This window comes from Periplaneta americana, chromosome 3, assembly GCF_040183065.1.
Source record: "Periplaneta americana isolate PAMFEO1 chromosome 3, P.americana_PAMFEO1_priV1, whole genome shotgun sequence".
Lineage (NCBI taxonomy): Eukaryota > Metazoa > Arthropoda > Insecta > Blattodea > Blattidae > Periplaneta > Periplaneta americana.
Window position 1 is genome coordinate 37,311,923 of NC_091119.1, and position 23,509 is coordinate 37,335,431.

General features: G+C 34.7%; 1 protein-coding gene across 3 annotated transcripts in view; it reads right to left on the reverse strand.

Annotated features, from left to right (window-relative positions):
• Window positions 1–23,509, reverse strand: part of Pak (serine/threonine-protein kinase PAK 3-like protein) — an 86,986-nt gene that overhangs the window by 14,322 nt on the left and 49,155 nt on the right. For all 3 annotated transcript variants that reach the window (XM_069820334.1, XM_069820332.1, XM_069820335.1), the window contains 3 exons: window positions 16,188–16,456; window positions 4,478–4,664; window positions 51–243 (listed from right to left, as the gene is read on the reverse strand). In XM_069820334.1, the coding sequence (XP_069676435.1) occupies window positions 51–243; window positions 4,478–4,664; window positions 16,188–16,456 (649 nt within the window). The remainder of the gene's footprint in view (window positions 1–50; window positions 244–4,477; window positions 4,665–16,187; window positions 16,457–23,509) is intronic.

Genomic DNA, 23,509 nt, shown 5'->3' on the forward strand with positions numbered 1-23,509 from the left:
TTAACACACATTAAAAAACACAACGGGATGTAGAAGGAAAGAGAACTTACTCAATTTAACACTGCCATCCAAACCCAGCAGGATGTTATCAGACTTGATGTCCCGATGAATAACTTGATTACAATGTAGAAACTCAAGCGCCTGAAGAACTTCTCTACATACAGAGGCTATCTGTCCTTCATCCATACACGTCTCAGTTACGACGTCTGTTAGGGACCCGCCTGGTAAATACTCCATAACAACCTGTCAACCAACAATCATGTCATATATATATATATATATATATATATAACAGTACATACATATATGTATAACAGTACAATCTACTCTTTCAAGTAACACTGTTATTTTATGATAACGCAGATTTTCCAACTATTCTTGCAAAAAAATGAACAAAAATAAATAAATAAATAAATGAAGAATAAAAACATCAGCAAAGGTTTTCAATTTGGATCTCTAAACTTATTCAATTTGTAACTCTCCATATGTACGTTATCTTTATTGGTATCACTTAGAAGCTTGTTTGAACCCATTAATCGGTATTGTGCTTTGCTGAGATTGGAGTTTTAGTGATTCATTCTTGTGTGTACTGCCAGGACATTTCCATAGCATTGCGTCAGCCTAGGTGGTGTAGTCGGTACAGCGCTAGTCTTCTGTGCTCGAGGTTGCAGGTCAATGGGATTTAAATGTGCTTAAATGGGACAGGCTCATGTCAGTAGATTTAATGGCATGTAAGAGAACTCCTGCCTCCTTTTTAGGGCTTTAAAAATCAAGAAATGTCCTCCTTTTCATAACTTGTATGTCTGATATTTTGAAATTATCTGATTTAACGCCTTTTTCAAGTAATTTTTCCAGCAGTATCGACAGAACATACTCTTTGCCAACGATAATAACTCTCTTTGCATACAAAATAATATTAAATTCATATTTTGTGCGGTCTTTTTATGTATTTTGATAATAATTATAGTTCCCTTGGCTTTCATATGTAGTTAACTGTAAAATCATTTTATATTATTAAGTTTTATCATAAGTATATTGTAATAAAATAGATATTGACATAATTTTAAATATAATATAGGCTTACGCCTAAATCTAAATATGGTAGATATTTTCTGTCCTGTTTAATGATTACAGTTGCCTTGACTTTCATATGTAGCAAACTGTAAAAGCATTATTATTAAGTTTTATCATAATTATTTTTGTAATATTAACATACTTTTAAGTATGATATAAGCCTAAATCTGTACTGTAAATATTTTGTAATAAAATATTGACGTAATTTATAGTATAATATAGGCCTAAACCTAAATCTAGTACATATTTTCTCTCCTCTTTTTTCGAACAATGTCTTCCTTTTTGAAGCTTTTGTCCTCTTTTCTATCGATGTGAATCTGGTCACCCTACATTAAATAAAACATAATTTTAAAATTTTTCCATAGCATTGCAGACTTATGATGTAAAGAATTAACTTCAAACTAATTACATTAACAATTACAGTTACAGAAATAAAGTATTCCTAATATATGAAAGGGTGAGAATGATATAGTCCTAAGCCACACAGACAAAATTTTACAGGAGAGCTTGTTAAAATTTAGTCCAATGCTATTAGCTGCGGTAGGCCTATCATAATTTCTTCAGTATATTCTTATGTCATTTGTTGAGTAATTTTTATAATATTTTACTAGTACCTCCCCCATATGTGTAAGAACTGAAATCGCACAGAAAACCATTTTTGTTACAATTGTGACTTTGGACTATCTCATTCTCACCCCTTCATATTATGTAAATGTATTTAATTATAGCTAAAAGAAGTTGTAATGCTCTGCATTAAGCATCCATATTATTGTTATTGTTGTCGTCGTCGTCATCGTCATCATCATCATCATCAATTATTATCATCATCATCATCATCATCATCATTATCATTATTATTATTATTATTATTATTATTATTATTATTATTATTATTATTATTATTGGGATACATGACCCGTTAAATCCACAAGACAGCTTTTACATTTTGTTATTTGCTATCTTTACTTGACAGTAAAAGAAATGAAAATATCAGATAGGAATTAAATACTTAAAGTATCTAGTCATAACAATCAACCTATAATGGAAACAATAATAATTATAATAATAATAATAATAATAATAATAATAATAATAATAATAATAATAATAATAATAATAATAATAATAATAATAATGGCTTTATTTAACCTGGCAGAGTTAAAGCTGTAAGGCCTTCTCTTACACTCAGCCAGGATTAAAACTTGCTTACATACAACTTGCTTGTACATACAACTGGATCAGAATTAAGTAATTACATACTGATACGATTTAGGTACATAATGAGACCAAAAGAGATATTTACATAAAAATTTACCAAATTTACCTCATAAAATAAAAATAAACATAGTGGAATACATATTAATGTTGTTAGAATCAATTACGAATTACACAAAAACAGAAGCTGATTATTCGATAAAAAATGTACACAGTAAAAATAAAAATAAACATATTGGAATACATATTAGTATTAGATTATAAGTAAGTGGGGTTCACATAATTAAATCAGAAACCGACAATTGAATAACATGTATACAATACAAAAATACGACTAATAATAAAAAAATAATAATAAAAAACAACACAGTGGGATACATATTGGTGTTAAGTGATAAATAAACACGATTTACATGATTACACAATAAAAATAAGAAACAAAAAAGTAAATACAGTGGAATACATTGCATTAAATATTTGCAACGAGTTAGGTCTGACAACTCATCATAAGATATTTTTTCTAATTTACATTTAAAAGAAATTAAAGTTCGACAGCCCTTGACTTCAGGCGGCAGAGAATTCCAGTAATGAGAAGTAGCAACAGTGAAAGATGAAGAATAAAGAGATGATGTGTGGAGTGATATTTCTAGCGTGTTATCATATTGTGACCCAGTATTTAAGTTATGATACTGAGAAAGATTGTGGAATCAGACAAATAAGTAAGAGGGATAGCTGGAGGGATCGTTTAACAAACAATAAATAAAATAACTTCATTTTGATTTAAGATGCAATTGGAACCTACATCACAAAGTCAAATTGGTAACAATTTTGGTTCCAATAATACTTAACAGATCCAAAACCTACATCAACACATAAACAAAATACACCCAATGCTACACTACACATTAGAAATTGAAAACAACAAATCCATCAATTTTCTAGACATCACAATAACAAACGTAGACAACAAACACACATTCAATTTATTTATTATTTTTTTTTAACGACGCTTGCAACTGCAGAGGTTATATCAGAGTCGCCGGATGTGCCGGAATTTTGTCCCGCAGGAGTTCTTTTACATGCTAGTAAATCTACTGACATGAGCCTGTCGCATTTAAGCACACTTAAATGCCATCGACCTGGCCCGGGATCGAACCCGAAACCTTGGGCATAGAAGGCCAGCACTATACCAACTCACCAACCAGGTCGACCACACATTCAAAGTATACAGAAAACAAACAACAACACACATATACACAACACATTCAACCACCCCATACAACACAAACAAGCTGCATTCCGAACAATGGTACACAGACTACTCAACATACCAATGAACCAACAGGATTACAACGAAGAACTAAACACAATCAAATACACAGCACAAAAAAACGGATATAACCCTAACATAATAGACAACATAATATGTAAGACAAAACAAAACCAAAAAATAAAAAAAAACAGAAGAATACAACACAAACACAACACAAAAAATACATCACACTAACATACGAAAACAAAAACACACATAAAATTGCAACCTCATTCAAGAAATTAAACTACAACATCGCATACAGAACAAATAACACTCTGCAAAAACATCTCAACACAAACAAACAAATACAACCACACAGGCGTATACAAACTCAAATGTAACACCTGCAACAACTTCTACATAGGACAGACAGGCAGATCATTTCAAACACGTTACAAAGAACACATCACAGCCATAACAAAAATACAAAACACCTCCACATATGCAGAACACATCACAAATACCAACCATACCTACAGAAACATCAACACAGATATGGAAATACTGCACATCCAACCAAAAAGCCAGAAACTCAACACACTAGAACAATATGAAATATACAGACACACGAAAACACACCCCAACGATATTCTCAATACACAACTCAATTTCAAAACACATACACTCTTTGACTCTATACTACGAACGCACCCACACAGGAAACAAGAGGTGCCAAGACCAACAACGACCAGTTCCGAAGATGACAGAAAATAGGTCGAAACATGTTAACAAGGTATGTTAAAAATTTAACACAAGAAAGTTCCTATCATACATATTCCGAAATGATACAGTGTTAAAAGTTGTGTAATCAAGATGTATATATATCATTCTAGATAACCTCTTATTGACCAATGGGTGATAACTTGCACTTACCCACAATTCCTCCCCAACTAAATAGCTATCTAGATAATTCACTACGTTCGGATGCTTGTTTTCTCGCATCACTAGGATTTCATTGATAATCAGCTCCTTCTTGGGTTGTTGTGACAGATTCATCTGTTTGATAGCTACCTCCATTCCAGTAGACGTTTCAATAGCAGTGTACACCGTGCCTGATGCACTGTAAACATAATTCAAGCACATTAAAACAATTAACAATTGATTTTCACCTTTTCACACAATACCACAAATTCTATTATCAATGTTGTTATAAAGCTACTTATATTTTTCTCCTTCTATTTCTATTTTCCTCCATGTTATCAGTTCAAGTATATGGTCAGATATGAAGATATTCTTGTAGTTACTTTGGATGTAACAATAAAATTAACAACTGGTTTTTCTCCCTTTTAGCACAACACACAAATTCTACTAAATTCCAATATGAAATGAGTATCATTAAGGTAAAATTATCCGGAGGTAAAATAGTCCCCCAATCGGATCTCCGCGCGGGGACTACTTTAATGGTACAGAATCAACTAAACATCTTACAATGGAATGCTGGCGGTATAACTGCCCATTGTGCAACTCAAACCAAGAAATGGATTCGGAACACCTCAAAATCTGTGCTTCAGTGGCTGACCATGATAATATCTTTGAAAAATATTGGAGTGCAAGAGGTCAAATGACTTTATTGTCAAATGCCTGGCATTAGAAAACAACAACAAAAAATTCTACTATCACTGCTATTATAAAGCTATTTATATTCTCCTCCTTCTATTTCTATTTGTCTTCATGTTATCAGTTCAAATGCCTGATCAGTAGATCCCACATGTTTAGGCATTTATTTTGGTTAAAATAGGCATTTATCATTCATGGGAACAGACAAAAAATAGACAAATACTTAATAAACTATCCCATACGGTACTCACTTTCCTTGATTATATGTCACAACAAGAAGCTTTTTTAAGTTGTCAACTGTCATAGTGAGCCACCTGTCAGAGAGAACGTTTTTCATGGTGGAAAAAGATCTTTCTACTTCTACTGAAGTGATTGGAGCAAACTCAAAACAACTTATTTCAGAAGGACTGTCTCTACTTTCTTTCAGAGATCAGGAAAAACCGACTGTGTATTGTCTCAAAAAGAGGGATGTGAGAAGGGATTAGAGACTTCAAAGTACGCTTGACTTGTGCATGCAAGCGATAACAGTAACGGGAGCTGGAGACTTGCTTTTAATACTTCCCTCATCTCCTTTCTTTCGCTGGTAAACCATGAAGTGATCTGAGCACTGAAGGTTATACCGTTCAAACATCTTTGTTAAGTGACATAAAAGATGGAATCGGTAGAAGAGAAAAGTTTACGACTTCTTGGAAACACATGTATTGCTGGAGAATAAGATTCTCAGCAAATATTTGTGTGAGGTGAATATATATTTTTAATTTGTACAACTGTTCTTTTTTGTTTTTTGATATAATTTATGTGCAGTTTATTTTAAATGTATTAAAAATATAGAAAATGTACAATAACGACGTAAAAAGACAAAAAAAAAAAGGCATTTAACCTTAAAATAGGCAACAGGAGCTAAAATAGACAAAAAAAAAAAAAAAGGCAAAATAAAATTGGGCCTATCGTCCCCAAATGTGTGGAAACATGTTTATCTCTAATAGATCTTTCATACATACACTTAGTTTAAAAATGACATTTTGCCTAACATCTGGGCTCTACTGATCAGATATGAAGACATTCTTCTATGTACAGTACTTGCATGTAAAAATATGAAATTAACAACTGACTCTCACCTTCTTTAGTATAATACCAAGATTTCTACTGTCACTTTTATTACAAGGTTATTTCTATTTTTCTGCTTTCATATTTTCTTGTTTTATGAACTCAAGTATCTTGGCAGATATGAAGACGCATCTACCCAGGTATGTCCAAGAGGATTTTCTACTACAGTGACACCTGGCAAGGTCAATCATTTTCCCATCAAGCATGATAGTGAGTAGACAAAGATTTCATAAAACTAAACTAATGATAGGATAAATGTAAAAATCTCGAGAAAAACTTTCCAACATATTTTTACCCACCAAAATATTCCATTTTGCCACTACGAAAATTTGTCTTTAGATGATGCACATAACTTCTGTATTCTTACTAACTCCAAATCATATGCAAAAAAAAAAAAAAAAAAAAAAAAAAAAAAACTGAATTATAAATCACGCATGTGCACACACACAAAAACGCACAAAGGCACCTCAGTGGATTTTAAAATTTGTAAGACACTGACAAAAGTCATATACAGAGTGAATCGTAAGTAATGTCATTAATTTCGGGGGGAGGGGGGGGGTTTCCTTTGAGATATTTCAAACAAAAAAGTTTAACACAATTTTACTCGCTTTTCCTTCCTTTTCGAGATAAAAATTGTTTTATGTGAAACATTTCATAACTTGTTTTGGGGACACCATTGATTTAATTCCCAATATGCTTAGTCAATTTAAGAGAGCGGTGTATTATGATAATAAATGATTGAAAGAATTTTAGTTTTTGTCTTTTAAATGTGTCAAAATATCAACCGAACAAATGTAACATTGTAAAATTCTTTTGCAGAACAAAAAGTTACATTTGTTCAGATCAAATTTCTGCACATTTGAAAGGCAAAACTAAAATTCTTTCATCTTTTATTATCATAATACACCGCTCTCTTAAATTGACTAACCATATTGGGAATTAAATCAGTGGCTTTCCCAAGACACACAATGAAATGTTTCATATAAATCAATTTTTATCTCCAATAGGAAGCAATAACGAGAAAACCGTATTAAACTTTTTGCTTGAAATATCTCAAAGAATAACCCCCTGAAATTAATTACATTAGTTACAGTTCACACTGTATAGTAGGGTCCTTGGAGCATGGTAGGAGTGAGAAGGAAAAGTTTAATTTTGAATCAATCATTGACATTGAATGTAATACAACCTTACTTCACAATTTGTACGCCTTTCTAAATTTAGAAATACTAAATTCGTCTAACATTTCTTCTTAGTCGATTATTTAATGATGCTATGTCAGCTAACAGATCACTTAGCGTCAATGAAGTTGGTGATAGGCCGAGGATTAGTTATGCAATTACCTGTACCTCACCTTACTGTTGGGGAAAATCTAGTAAAAAATCCTGTCAGGTAATGGCCCAAGTAGGAATTGAACACATATCCGAGCACAGCTCCGGATCAGCAGGAAAACATGCCTGCCACCGGAGCTATACTGGTAGCTCTCTATAATATAGGAATCATTTAAATTCGAGCTTAAGCCACATTCATTACACAGAAATGTCAATAAAGATAACCTTCCACATCTAATGGATTGCTGTTATGTTTTTTTAGGCTATACTGATTTCAATTTATATGATAGATTTATTCCAGCATGGTTCAGAATCAATTCTCAGTAGCGCAGTAGCTCAATGTGCATTCCAACAAGACAAACCAGGACGAATAGAAGGAATAGTGTACGCACTCCTATGTTCTCTCATTGTAGGTGGTGGACCTGAGAACTAGTGGCACTTCGATCGCTAAAGTCCATCGTTTGTTGAGGTCTCAGACACCTCGAAAATACAACTTCGCGCGTGTTTAATGGTGAAAGTTGTTAGGGGTTGTTAGTATGCTTTGTTGTTTGGGTTTGTGAAGAAAGTCTTCAATTTGTTGTGCTTTGAATTAACCAGTGACAAAAGAATATTGTGTGGTGGTTTACAAAATAATTGCAAAAATGCCGTACTGTTTTGCTCTGGGTTGTAGATTGGGATACAGTAGAAATAGTGAGAAAAGACATTGTTACGTAACAAGGCAGTTAAGAAGTCTGTAGAAACTTGTATAAAATAAAAAAATTGTTCTTTGTGAAGAAATGCATGGTCAAGGCTGGGAAAGTGCTGTGCCCGAGTTGGTAAATACCATTCCTGCCGTGTTGATTGACAGATTTTTAGTGTATCATGTGGCAGGTTATGTCGTAAATCACTCCTCTAAGTTTATTGCGTGTACCCTCTGTGTCCATTCCCTTCGACAGAAAAGTAATGTGTCTAAACATTGTGCAGCTCCCACCCAAATCAAGGACTACGGATCCGGCAGGAACATCAATTTTTTAACCCATCCCTCCCAAGCTGTGTACGACGCACTTCTTCAAACAGAAATGAAAATTAAAGAACAGATTAGCTCAGCGAGTGCAATATGCGGTGATATCTTCTATGACTGACTTGGCACTATTGACGCTCTTACGATCCAGTCTTCGGGACAGGTTGTTGCAGAGAACACATCATGGATATTATTCCTAAATTGGTTTACCACTACTTAAAGTGCCAATTCTTCTTCAGGACAAATGAAATCCGAAGAGAATTACAAGCTCGTAAATCCGCCAAGTCATCTCGCAAACTCTCGAAAGTAGCAGGCAACTAATCATTCATATGGTGAGTAATTTAATTAATTTATAAGCACGTAAAATATCTTTCAACTCTGGTTTTATTTAACATTTTGTGGAGTTTTCTGTCCCCGAATTCGCAACTTGTTAAATACTGAACTTATCGCTTTCATAGCGTTTCAGATCCCATTGTATTTTCTGTTACGAACTTTCATAATAGTATTAACCGAGAGAAGGCTATTAATTATGAATAAGGGACTATGCAGGTATTCCTAAAGTTACGAATAGACGGGTTAAATGGTAGAAATTTGCTTTTAAAAAGGACTATGTTTAGCATAACAAGAACTGTGAACTTCCTCCAAGTCAGGAGCCTAGCGATAGAAGCGCCACAAGCAGCGGACCCGTGTAAACTCGCTGAGTGCGTACACTATTCCTTCTATTCGTCCTGGACAAACTGATTCTGAACCGGTTCTGAACTCTCGGTTCCCTGTTCCAATACGCTTTAGAATTCGTTCACAGTGAGTGAAATTGGTTCTCGATTAAGAACAAGAACTGGGAATTCTATACTGCTGATGTATGCACAGATGGCTTAATCTGAGGTTGAGGCTAAAAATGTTTTGAGACTGGGAAGGTTAAAATTTAAAAAAATGGTCGATCATGAGTGATTTGGAAGGTGATAGTGATATATCTTACAACGAATTAAGTTCGAACGATGAATATAATTTTAATTTGAGAAGAAATGTTCCAGTAATGTAAAATCCCGAACTAGTTCTGAGAATGCACTCAACTAGCACATGTGTCGAAAGATGTTCGATATTAGTTCGTAACATATTCTGAATTGCTTGCTGGAACAAACCTAATCTTCCTAGTATAACAGGAGTTCCAAATTATCTAGTACATCTCAGAAATTCATAAATATGGTATTATTTTTACATGGTGTTTTGTTGCAGCCAAATCCTGCCCAGTTGGCAATGACATCACTCATGGACAGAAGTGTAATCCTTCACTACAAGTTCGAATTCTATGACTGTAAGGTTACATGCAAACTTAATTGCAAACATTATGTTGGTGTGTATATTAGGTGCCCTCCACAAAACTGACTTCATTTATACACCGACGGATCCTTGATCTCCAAAGAACAAGGTGCCGGTGCAGGTGTTATGTGCTGTCTCTTCTCACTTTATAGATCTCTTGGGTATGGAACATCAAGTTTTGATGGAGAAATCATTGCAATAAGTGAAAGTCTTGGGAATCTTCTATGCCACATCAATAAATTTTAAAATGCAGTTATATTGTCAGACTCCAAAGCAGCTATTCTATCAATAGTCTCTAAACACACACTTTCATCTCAAACAGCATAAATAACTAAAATGCTCTCTCAATTAATATCACTCAATAAAAGAATTGTATTCCAATGGATACCATCCCATTGTGGAATCCTGGGGAATGAGAATGCGGATGCTTTAGCAAAGAAGGGCAGCACTGCTACTTACAGACCTGTTACTATGTGAAAAGATTTATTAAATCTACATACTTAGACTTCAACAAACAAAATTTGATAACACAATCCCAAGGGAAAAAATGGAACTCTCTGCATCAAAATCCACAGTTAATTCCCGATTTACCACGAAAATCGTCTGTAGCTGCATTTAGATTGGCAACAGGCCATGACTGTTTGGCCAAACACCTGCATAGAATTGGAATATATCAGTCCCCTAACTGCCCATTGTGCAACTCAAACCAAGAAATGGATTCAGAACACCTCAAAATCTGTGCTTCAGTGGCTGGCCATGATAATATCTTTGAAAAATATTGGAGTGCAAGAGGTGCAATGACTTTATTGTCAAACACCTGGCATTAGAAAACAACAACAACATTACGTTGGTATAAAAGCTAGAAACCATTCCATTAAATGCGACAATTCACAATATCTTCATGTGAATGCATCTATAACAATAATTCAGCCATTTACAAAACAGAAGTGATGCAGTCCCCATTTTATCTGCCTTGACATGGCAGTGAGATTTGCGTGTATCATGATTCTGAGAGCTTAACTACTGGTAGAGCTTCCCATGCTGGATAGGCAAGGTACCATAAGTGGGTTGAAACTCAACAGTTATTATTAGGAAGTATTATCATGCTTGACAATGCACCTTACCATAATAAGCAACATAACAAACTACCAACAATCTGAACATTGAAAAAAGACATTGATATTTATTTGTCAGTCAACTTTACAAATCATAGTTATGGTGGATCTTTACATTTCTGCTTTTCGACCCACCATCACTTTAATATATACCCACATTCCATCTTTTTATATATTCTTTTATCAAGTATTTCCTGATTACTTTCTATGCTTTCATTTTAAATGAATTTCTACTTATCCTTCCCTATCTATCCTCTTCTATTCCCGCTCATACCTAGACTGTCTCCCTTCCATTTCTCACTTTCCTATTAATATTGTATAATCCTGTCCTTAATTATTTGCATTATTTTTTTATTCACTATTCTCAAATTCACCTACTCTTAATAATTTTTTCCCAGATATTTTTTCCTAAATAATTTGTCTACATTTCTATTTTCTCCATTTTGCAACAATTACATCAAATTGGCATTGTGTGGGGCAGAAACGTGGATATTACGACGAAGTGAAGAGAAGCAAATAGAAGCATTTAAAATGTGGATATGGAGAAGGGTGGAGCGTGTGAATTGCACAGACAGAATAAGAAATGAAGCTGTGTTGGAAAGAGTGACTGAAGAAAGAATGATGCTGAAACTGATCACGAAGAGGAAAAGGAATTGATTGGGTCACTGGCTGAGAAGAAACTGTCTACTGAAGGATGCACTGGAAGAAATGGTGAAAGGGAGAAGAGTTTGGGGCAAAAGAAGATATCAGATGATTGACGACATTAAGATATATGGATCATATGAGGAGACAAAGATGAAGGCACAAAATAGAAAGGATTGGAGAAAGCTGGGTTTGCAGTGAAAGACCTCCCCTTGGGCAGAACACTAAATGAATGAAATGAATGAACATCAAATATAATTTCCTTACTATCTTCTCCTCTATTTATTTACGTACTTATCTCTTTCTCTTCGCACCTACATCTTAATTCCCTCTTTTATTGTCTCTTTCCATATACTTATATGTAGAAGACTCCAACACAGGTGCGTGTATATATATATATATATATACAGGGTGATTCACGAGGATTTACCGTCCCTTGCGGAGCTTATTTTTAGCTTTAGAAAACTAGCCAATTAAAGAAATGGCACTTCTGAATACTTCATTCTCTATTTGTAATATTTTTTACCCGTAAAACTAAAGAAAAAAGGTATTTTACTAACAACTTCAAATTAATGTAACTCTGAAAATATTGTGATTAGAACAAACGTTTATATGACTTTTTTCTCAGAATGTCTTCAGAAATAAGCTCCGTCATATTTTGCAAGGTAACTGAGCGCACCTAAATATACTCCTTTGTTAACTGCCTCTTCTGACTCACAATGACTATGAAATGGCAATTCATGCATGGCTAGAAAACAGACTGTAACAATTAACCTCTTCAATATTTCCCTGTTCTTTCGCACCATTTCATTGTGTTGCTCGACACTGACACGAAATTGTGAATCTAACTCTACGTCTATTCAAGATGATCCAAATGACTTAAATTGTAAAACACTAAAAATATGTGCCTGTGACTTTTCATGTTTATTAATGGCATTGTGCAGATTGTTCAGATTATCATAACCATTTTTAGACCAAACTGTTTCTTCTTTAGAAAACATAAGACAGGGCCGGCAAAAGAGTTTATTTAATTTCGCACTTCCTGCAACCTACTGAGTTTTTTGATATTGGGACGCTTGAAAATGTCGAGTATATTCTTTTCCTTTGTCTTTATGAGCTGCAAAAAGCGTTGGCATTTCAGGACATGGTCGATCTCTTTGTATTATGTTTAATTTTTCTTGTAAAGAATGTAGTCGAAATGTGTGTTTCAATAATTGTTCGATAGGACATAACGAATCGCCCATTCTTAATCTATTCTGTATTTAGTTTATACACAGGAAACTACGACATAAATTGAGGGGTTTGCCGGAAAAAGGGCGTATACATCAATATGGCGAATTGTGATACATGCAATCTAAGATTTTAAAACGCACCTGAATAAAATGTTAAACACGCACGCAGCCCTGTCCTGCAGGTATGTATAGTACAATCAAAACAAAATTTCGCTACTATGAGGGGGATCCAGGAAATAACGACTGTTCGCGCATACCCGCCGCGCAGCTGACTCCCCTTCCGTGTTTGAAGGTCAACTGGCTTCCTTAACATGTGTTCTCATAATGTTGTGAGTACTGGTTGCAACAAGACGCCATTGTGCATTTTGTGTTACTTCAAAATGAACGACGTGATTGATAATCCCGCCGACTGTGAGGTGAGGAGTGTGATTCGATTTTTGAATGCCCGACATTTGAAACCTGCAGAAATTTACCGGCAAATGAAAGAAGAGGAGAGGAGTTGCTTTTGAGAGGAGTTGTGCTTCTTCACGACAACACCCGCCCACACACTGCTGCTTCAACTCGAGAATTGCTGGATCAATTCAGTTGGGAAATCTTTGATCATCCGCCCTATAATCCAGACCTTGCTCCTAGCGATTTTCACCTTTTCACTAAGCTGAAAGACTTTCTGGGTGGTACGTGTTTTGGAAGTGATGAAGAGTTGAAGAAGACAGTGAACACCTGGCTTAATGAACTGGCAGCAGAGGAGTATAACACGGGAATTCTACAGCTAGTGAACAGATATGACAAATGTTTAAATGTAGGTGGTGATTATGTAGAGAAGTAAAGGAAGCTTCAGTTATGTAACAGACTTTGTTTTTTCAAATAAATATTTTTTTTTTTAATTATTACAACAAAACGGTCGTTATTTCCTGGATCCCCCTCGTATAATTAACGAATTATTCACTACATTTTAAACCGTTTTCCCGAAGAAGGGCGTATAGGTCTATCTGCCTTTCTTCCGGCAAAGCCCTCAATTGTCACTCACAAAGAAACAAAATCTTCAAATAACTGAAAGATCCTTAACACTATCTCAATTGACAAACAAATCGCATGTGTCATACACACTACCAAATTCAACATTGTTATTCTTCTGCAGGAACTTCACAAGTCTGGACAAGCGATAATCCCAGCGCTTATTCCTGCGTATACGAGCATATAGGCAATACAGTGGTATACTTGGAAATTTTCCCTCCTTGTCTACTGTCCGCGCATGCTCCAGCACTGTAAAATGAGGCTTCAGGCAAGCTGTGAATGAAGAGCTGCCTTACTGCAGAAATGTAGTTAATGCAGAACATTTATATATGAAGTGCAGAATACACTTCATTAAAAAATGTTCATCTATAAGCTGAACGAGATAAAATTGATACATTAATCTGAAGTGTGTCTACTAGGGTATACGGCGCTTACCCCGCTTGCCCTAAATGCATGCCCCTGCTCCAACAGTTATAGTATCTCTAATGCTACTCCCAACCCACAACACTGATTCACATGAATTATCCAATTCACTTAATTTCCCATGTATTCAGACGTTCTTTCTCTTTAATTCATTGTTTCTATATCTATCTTACTACACTCTTTACACTTTCTTCTGACACTTCACACTTTATCCTCTATTCTTATTGTATCACTTTTGCCACCCCTGATTTTCTTGCACACTTCTTCCTCGTTAATTCCACTCTTTTCTAATCTTGCCACTCTCTTGACTTTCATTATTGACAGAAATTTTAAGCTCTGAACATGCATTTGTTTGTCAATTATTAACAATTGAGAAGCAAGAGTCCGCAGCAACCTGTAACGTCACTTAAAATACCTGCAGTTATTAACAGAAAAATGTATCTTTACTTAATCCACGCTCATCAGTATTGGTCAGTACAGGTTAGTATTCAATATATATGTACTGTATTTTTATTATTTCTCCAGCGTGTTGCTGCGACAAAGATAAAACTCGAGATGTGTGTTCAAAAATGTTGGCTACATAAGTGTGAGTCTCTTATCGTCCACTTAATTATGACTCTAATGATTGGATTCCTGCACCCGACTTGCTTGCAATGCCAATGTTTATTGTAAAACATACACGGCTTTTATTTCAATACTTCCCAGTCTAAATAACTAATTATTTAAATTGAATTCAATTTAAACAAAAAAAACACCTCAATTCAGATATTGAGAGGGAAGTCTGAAACCAGACTTAATTCCATTTTAGATTTCACCCGCCCATCTCCAGTCACCCCACTTCGAAATTTCAAATGACACCCCTATATTTTTATACTTAAGTATGAAAGAGCATTTAATTGTTTATATACCTCATTCATTTTTTTTCGCATCTTTTGTTTTCTATTGTTGCCTGGCAACCTGTATTTTTGTTATTATCATTAGGACGAAAACACAGCTTATTTTGTGTAATTTCCTAAATTTAATCAATAAGGATGATTTATGTTCTCTCTTGAAGGATATACACCATTTTAAAATAATTTAATAAACAAACACAACTACAGTATTACATGAAATGCTCAATAAGTTTTTGTAGCTTTATTCTCTTCAGCTCTAATCAACAATAACAACAATCCAGGTTGCCAGGTGACGATAGAAAACAAAAGATGCGAAAACGAATGAGGTGTATAAACAATTGAATACACTTTCATATTTAAGTATAAAAATATAGGGGTGCCATTTGAAATTTCAAAGTGGGGGTGGCTGGGGGTGGGGGGATGAAATCTAAAATGCAATCAAGCCTGGTTTCAGACTTCCCCCTCAATATCTAAATTGACGTGTTTTTTGTTTGAACTGAATTCGATTTAAATAATTAGTTATTTAGACTAGGAAGTTTTGAAATGAAAGCCCTGTATAAAACTTTGCTGAGTGTAATTAAATTTCAGTAATAAAATTACAGTAGATACATTCTGAAAATTTTCAAGAAATAGGCTATATTGGCTAATAACATAAGCTTTCTCATATCATTTTTTTGAACATTTATATTTCCTAAAGAAATGTTTCTCCGTAACTTCTTCATAGTTATAGATACATTTAAGCCATTTTTTTTAGCTTGCAGCGTGTCAGTCTGCAGCAATTACTCAGTGACAGTAACTTACAGTGACTGTAGAGTTAAAAGTAAGTAAAACTGTGTGTTCCATATCATAAATTTATGGCACGTGAAAGCACCCAGTCCTAAATGAGAGGGCTCTAAGTAAAATTTACCGCAGAGTCATTTTTCATGCCACTAGATCCTTGCTATAATTCACTCACCCTTGACCAATTTTTTCCATCTTGGTATACTTTCTGTTTGGATCTCCAACACTGACTATTGTTCGTAACCGTTCCAAAATTTCTTCATCACTCATCTTCTTCTTACGAGATTTATCACTAGGAGTCCTTGGATCTCCACCACCTCCTGTACCCGCACCAGGTCCAATACTAGCATTGTTCCTGTTCTTATCTAGAGTGCCGTTTGTAGTGCGAGGTGGAGGGGGTGTTGCTGCCGGAACAACTGCCTCTTCTTCAATTGGTTTTGTGTACTGTGAAGAACGAAGATAACAATCACTAATGTGCTCGAGAATAACATGTCCAAGAACAAAATTTTAGTAATACCACAGTCTAGTATATACAGTCACGAAGCTTGAGCTGTGAGGGTGCTAGGAGCAATAGATTGTGCCGGTACTATTTAGCATTGTCTGTAATGAGGCGATATTAGCGATCCTAGTGGTTAGCAATTATCTATGGATGCATATTTACTACGTATTGAGCTTCGTGACTGTATATACTAGTCTGTGGTAATACAGTATGCCTGTTAAATAATAAGAACATTTATTATTACATAAATAACGAAGACAAAGAAGTACACATTTTAAATGTAGGATATAAAATATATACAAGAATCATAACATCAAAACTATGAAATATAGCTAAGAATATCATGCTTAGAGACCAGTAAGAATTTCGAAGGCTGCTCATATTTCTTGCCAACAAATTTTGCCATGCGACAATTACTAATTGAGAAACATAAAATACTTACTACCTATTTAAAGTGTGTTTGGCAAAGAAAGGGAAGACTTCCCATTGCAGATATGAGAAAACTAAAATTTATGTTTAATCACTCATTTAAAGTTTGTGTGACTGCAACCTGTGTGTATTTTTGTGTGGCTTTACTTTGTTTATAGTGTTTTTTTTTCTCTCTCTTTATTTCTTGTGTAGCTTTACTTTGTATATAGTGTATTTTTTTCTGTTCATTTCTATTATTGTATTTGTATTCCTGGTGTCGTGGAAGAGAAGGCCTGATGGCCTTAACTACACCAGAATAAATAAATAAATAAATAAAAAGAAAATTGCAACATATATAAATTTAGGTCTAGGACAAAGATGCAGTCCATCTACATCATCATCATTACCATCGTCGACATCATCATTTCTCAATTTAGGCCTCATGGCCTGAGCAGTTATTTACAGTAAAATCTCGTTAATCAAGACCCCGATTTGCTGGACTTCACTTAATCCGAACAGGCAAAGAAAAAAAAAAAAAAAAGACGAGTTTGAAAAAATTAAAGAACCTTGTTTTACGACTTATTTTTATACATTAGAACTATGGAATTACAATATTACACTTATAGTATTAAAAATAAAGAAAATTCATCAAGTTTGCATTAAAGTAATTAAATTATACAAACAAATATTATTACTTATTACCTAAACAAAGGTTTAAAGTACATTGCTTTACATTTTACTGTACTGTAAGTGTATTTAGGCCTATGCCCTTTGAATACACCATAATAAACGTGTTTTGTTGCTATAAACGAAGTTTTAATGCGCTTTCTACTTTCTTTTTGGTTATTTCTGTTAATTCGGACTTTCGTTAAAGTGATCAGCTTATCCCCCTAATTAGTTTGGATTAACGAGGTTTTACTGTATTTGACCATCCCAAACTTCTCTTTCTTTAAGACTGGTAGTGCAGGAATTGTTTGAGTCCTATCCTAGGAAATTACATTTATTTCTCAAAAATATGTTAAATCAGTATTTTTATATTTTTATGAAAAAACCAATGCTCTGATCAGATAAAAGTTTTTATTGATGTGTAAGCCATGGCTTTCTTAGCATGATTTGTTACATTCTCCCTAATAACTTCGCCATACAAACCTACTAATTCATTTTGTATTTTCTACGATGTGTAAATGGCAATGACGATATATCTCTACATGATCCTTCAATTTCTTGTTGCCAGAGTCAATTCATAAGTTCATCAGATCAAAGAAAACCCTTTCATCCACTTCTTTTCCTCTAAGAGGTATATCATGTATGCTACAAAATACTACACAGGAAATAATCAATGGCAATTTTTCCCAGTTCTCTTCAATTATGTTTCGGTGAAAACTTTGCACTTGAACATTCACAGACACATCTTTGAGAAAAGACTTCACAATAGCTGTTGCAGTTCTGTGAATGTTAGTAGCAACATGATTCCTGCAGTTCTCGTGCATATCTTTGAACTTCGTGAATGGCCTAAAAACCCCTCTAACAGTATCAGTGGCAGGAGAGCTTACATAGAGCACCCTTCAGTCACTTGGAGTACACTAGTCATGGAGCATATTGATCTAACTAGGCATGGTTAAATTTTCTTTGCAAATGGCTTGAGTGAATTGCAAAATAGTAATTCTTGGACTGAGACCACGGACTTTTTAACTACTCCTCCTTTTCCACTGTCACCTGGAAAGCTCGTCTTATGTAACAGCCCAGATCATTTTCGTGGCAGCCATTGTTCTCTTCAATTTCGGGATTGACAACAGAGACAGCCTTAGACGAGCTTGGCAATCTAGTTTCGTCACTGTTATCCTCGCTTTCACTGGTACTGCCATGGCTCATTTCCTCTTAAGAATTGAAGTCCCTGCAAAAAGTAATTATTTTGGATGAATTCCAAAATAATTACTTTTGCAGGGACTACAACTCATTTCAAATCTTTCTATTTTTTAATTTCTAACCTCATTTTTCACCCCCATTATGAATTTCCCCAAACATTTCAAGCGCAATCGATTTCTCATACATAGAAACATAATACTGGAAAATGTTACCAAGCCATTTCCGAGAATAATAAATTTATTTAAAAAATGTGACATATTGCAATGTTTCGATGTTGCATCTGTCATCTGTCACATTATTTTTTTTTTCCAATCACTCTCATATAATTTTTTTTCATAATGCCGCCAAAGAAGTTTCACTTCAAAAGTATGAATAATGACTATAGTGCCTAATTACCTTTACTCACCTTTTCGAAAAAATTTTCTGGTATGCATTTGTTACTGTCAAAGTCGCCAGGAATATTAAATTCATGTTTCAACCGCAATATAGTTTATTTATCACAATATCACTATTCACTACACCATTCAGCACTCACCAACTTGCCGAATTGCACAACTGTTAACTGTTCACTTATTTGTTTACTCAACGCAGCTGAAATTACACTGACTGATGCCCCGACAGCATGTTTATATAATAGTAGGTTATGCTAGAAATATCTGGAAGTCTCTGGCGTGTTGATCTGTTGTGACGCTACTTAGCTTCCAGAACACTCTCAAGTGCTCGAGTGCAGTGAGTATAGCACTGCCTAGTGGTTTGCAGAACTGTTAATTCCTGAGCACCATCTGGAGATGAATTAGTAAGATTTGTGTACTGCTACGAGCTATGATACAAAATAGAACAGAAAGTAAACTAAAGACACATTAAGCAGATTTGTGATATGGATTCAATCAATCAATCAATCAAACTCCTGTATCTCCTCATGAGGAGCATAGGGCATTCACAAAGTGCCTCCATCAGACCCTATTTGTAGCCAACTTCTTCACTTTGCTCCATGTTTTCCCCTCCCTAGCAATTTCCTCCAAAACTAAATAAAAAAAAAAAATGGATTCAATACCAGATTAAAAATAAAAGTGAAATTCCCTTCGCGTAATGACTTTGTTGTTCATTTGGTTTGGTTTAAGATATTATTTTTTAACAGAACCCAGCATACGCTACAATATCCTAGTTGGTTAAGTGTTCGCTTTGACTGTTTTAGTATTATTATTTTTTTAGCTCCTGAGGAGGCAATTGCCACCATCCCTTGTCCCTTACTGGGTATGCCCTTGCAAATAAAGGATGCTGATATAGAAAAGAAACAGTATTACTAACATTGCTGGCATAAAAATATAACACTCAATCAGGGAAATTATCGAAATTCTTTTTGGTGATGACAGAACGACTTTCAGTTTCACTGTCTCATTGTTCAGAAGATTTTGACTTAATGTCAGTTGCTTAGACGAGATGGCCTTACAAGTTCTGAAGGACTCCTTGGGCATTTTACACTTCATTTGTACAAAGCTAATTAATGTATTACATTATTTTTTTTTAAATAAAACTAACCATAACATGATGGTAGCTGTCCATTAAGTTTATTATATTTTTGTAATTAATTAATTATACATATAATTACAATTTTTATTCAAATATTTTTTTGATTTGTTAATTTACAAGGAGGAGGAATTTTTAGGTACCCTAGAATTAGGGTTGCTTACTTTTTTTGAAGAAAATAAGGAAAACTAAAGAATCAACAAAATTTCACATATAAAATACACAAATTCAGTTATTAAAAAACGTCATTCTACACTTCGGCAGCTAGGCTTAAATTAAGAGTATTTTGAGACAGATTTTGTCTCACGTAATAGTTGAATTCGACTACACTTTTCAGCTCTGATTTGATAATGTGTGTCTTGCTCCTGTTTCCAACATCTGTCCAATTAAAGACCTAACACTCTAGAATGTGCTAAATGTCAGTTTTTCAAATTTCATTTTATTCAATCTGAGGAACATCCATACGAGAATATCATACTAAATTATCTTTGTTGTAGCTCAACTGTAAGTGACCCATTTATGTGTCAAAAGACGGCGTTGTAGGTATCTCAACATGCATTTCTCAGTGTGTTTTTCATCAATATCTCAGGAAGTTGTTTTTTGCACTTAGCACATTTAGAATGTTAGGTCCTCAATTATTGTTCATGAGATGAAACACCCTCTTTGTATAAGCATTACTACTTGGTGTGCTTAGAACAAAACTAGCCAGTTTTTACAAATTTGTAACATTAACATGGTTTGATTTTAATGGGGGTGAGCACTAAAACCCATTTCTGGCAAGCATTACTTTCTATAAAGACTGCATATTTGAGTGCGTCTCTTGAACAACAAAATTCATTATATAAATCATCATCATTCACGGCAAAATCGAATGTTCAGAATAATGATTTTCACATTATTAAAAAATAAGGGAGAAAAATGCACAAAGAGAAGAAAAATATGGGAGCTGGGAGTCTGTTAAAAATTAGAGGAAAATAAGGAGATCCCGAGAAATACGGGAGGGTTGGCAACCCTTACTAGAATGCACAGCTATTTGGGATTCTATCTCTCTGAAGAAATACATTTTATACTTTCAATCCAAGTACAATTTATTTTTATATAAAATAATAATCTATACATTTCATTTCTTTATAATATGTTTTAACAATATTGCGTACATGATTGCAACTTCAACATCAAGCACAATTTATTTAATCCATGCATTTTCAACATTGGCGCAATGGTTACCATCTTTACTATTCGAGCATACAGAGATATTGAAATGTCACGCTCTCTGGGCTAGCTTTTGTACTGTTGGAAGACAAGTAAACTCTTCTGATATGTCAGGGATGTCGACAGGATCCGGCACACACAATACAGACGTGTTGAGCTGTCATGTCGTCTCAGCTGGCAGTTATACTGTTGGAAAACAAGTGAACTCTTCTGGTATAAGTCCCCAGAATCAGCACACAGAGTACAGACTTGTTGAATCAGATCTTCACGGCTGATTGTTGTGCTGCTGGAAGACAACTAGACTCTTCTGGTATAATTATGTCCACAGAATCAAGAATACAGAGTACAGACGTGTTGAGCTATCAAATCTTTACAGATGACTGTTGTGTTGCTGTAAGATAAGAAAATCTTTTTGCTGTATGTTAGGGATGTCCACAGAATCAACACACAAGATTATTGTTGATGGTGATGGTGGTGGTGATGGTGATGATGATGTTAACTAATACTAAGTACTTTACCATACAGCCATTACCTCTCTTGCTCTCAAATATTTCTCACACACAATATGACAAGTAGCAGGAGACTATCTCCAATATTGTAACATTGACGATTTGTGCTAGCTACCAAATAAAAAGATAGCAGGCCGACTTGGCTGTTGGTTAAAAGTCTGCATAATAGGTTTGTTCGTTCAGCAGTTTCTGACAGTTTTCCACCAAATTCACCCTTTGTTACATTGGATTTTTCAACCCAACCGTCATTCCTTACAAGCCGGGGTAAAAATATTGTAAGAAAGGCAGGCAGAAGCAGTATGCCTGCGAACTGCAATTTAGTATACTTTTGTATCAAATTGTGAAGTGTTGCTATAGCTCCTGTTAGAACTGCAAGAAGAAATCTTGTGTCAAAATAGAATTTTATTTATTTGTCTAATGGCTAGTACATGATATTTACTATCATTGACTGAGGGAAAAACAAGAAAGTGGTGAACAAAACTACGGATTAAATAATTAAAAACATTTGGGCTCTGGCTTCCCAGTAGCGGTCGACTTCCTTGGAGGATTTCAGAGCAGGTCATTTTGCAAGATGTTGTCTATCCATGTCTACCTGTTGATGGCACAAAATGCAGGATGCTGATGGAAGGATGCCAAGACGATTGTGGTGTTTACCCTGGATATCATGTTCAGTGTTAAGACGAAAGCTTGCAACTGCCAGTCTTCTGGGTTCAGAAGGTATATCCTTCAGTGATTTCCTACGTTATTGTGAAATGTTTATGTCCAGTTCTTGTTGGTGATTATTTTTTTTGTAGTTGCTTGATATATTGTTTTACTGAGCTAAATGACAAAGGATTCCGTGGGTTTATTTTGAAATTGGCACCCTTCTTAGTTAATGTGTCAGCCTGTTCATTCCCATGTAGATTACAATGTCCTGGGATCCATTGTAACACAACTGTTTTGCCATGTTCTCTTAAAGTTGCAAGTATTTTTTGACATTATTGATTTGTTCTGTGTAGGGGTGATCAGTTTTATTTATGGACAAAATGGCTGCTTTTGAGTCCAAGAGGATGACGGCATTTGTGAATTTATCCATATGCAATAAAAGTTGATTTAAGGCGACATGTATAGCTTCAATTTCTCCATCATAGGCAGATAGATTATAACCAACTGGGAGATAGAAGCAAAAAAGATTACTAAAAATACCAGCTCCTACATTTCCTTGAGGGTCTGTTTTCGAGCCATCGGTATAAATTCTTATCCAATAGTCTTCCGGATATCTGATATCTGTGTCAAAATAGAATGAGAGAAAGAAATTTCTAATGACAGACGGTGATGTAATGCAAATCTAGCTATCAGGTAAAGCTCCCTGTAAAGCAGACATGAATAAATTCAATGAAAAAAATTGTTCCAGGACCAGGTATAGATATCGGAACCTTTGGCTTAGCGCACCAATGCTCTACCGACTGAGCTACCCAGGAACTTCACCCGACCGTC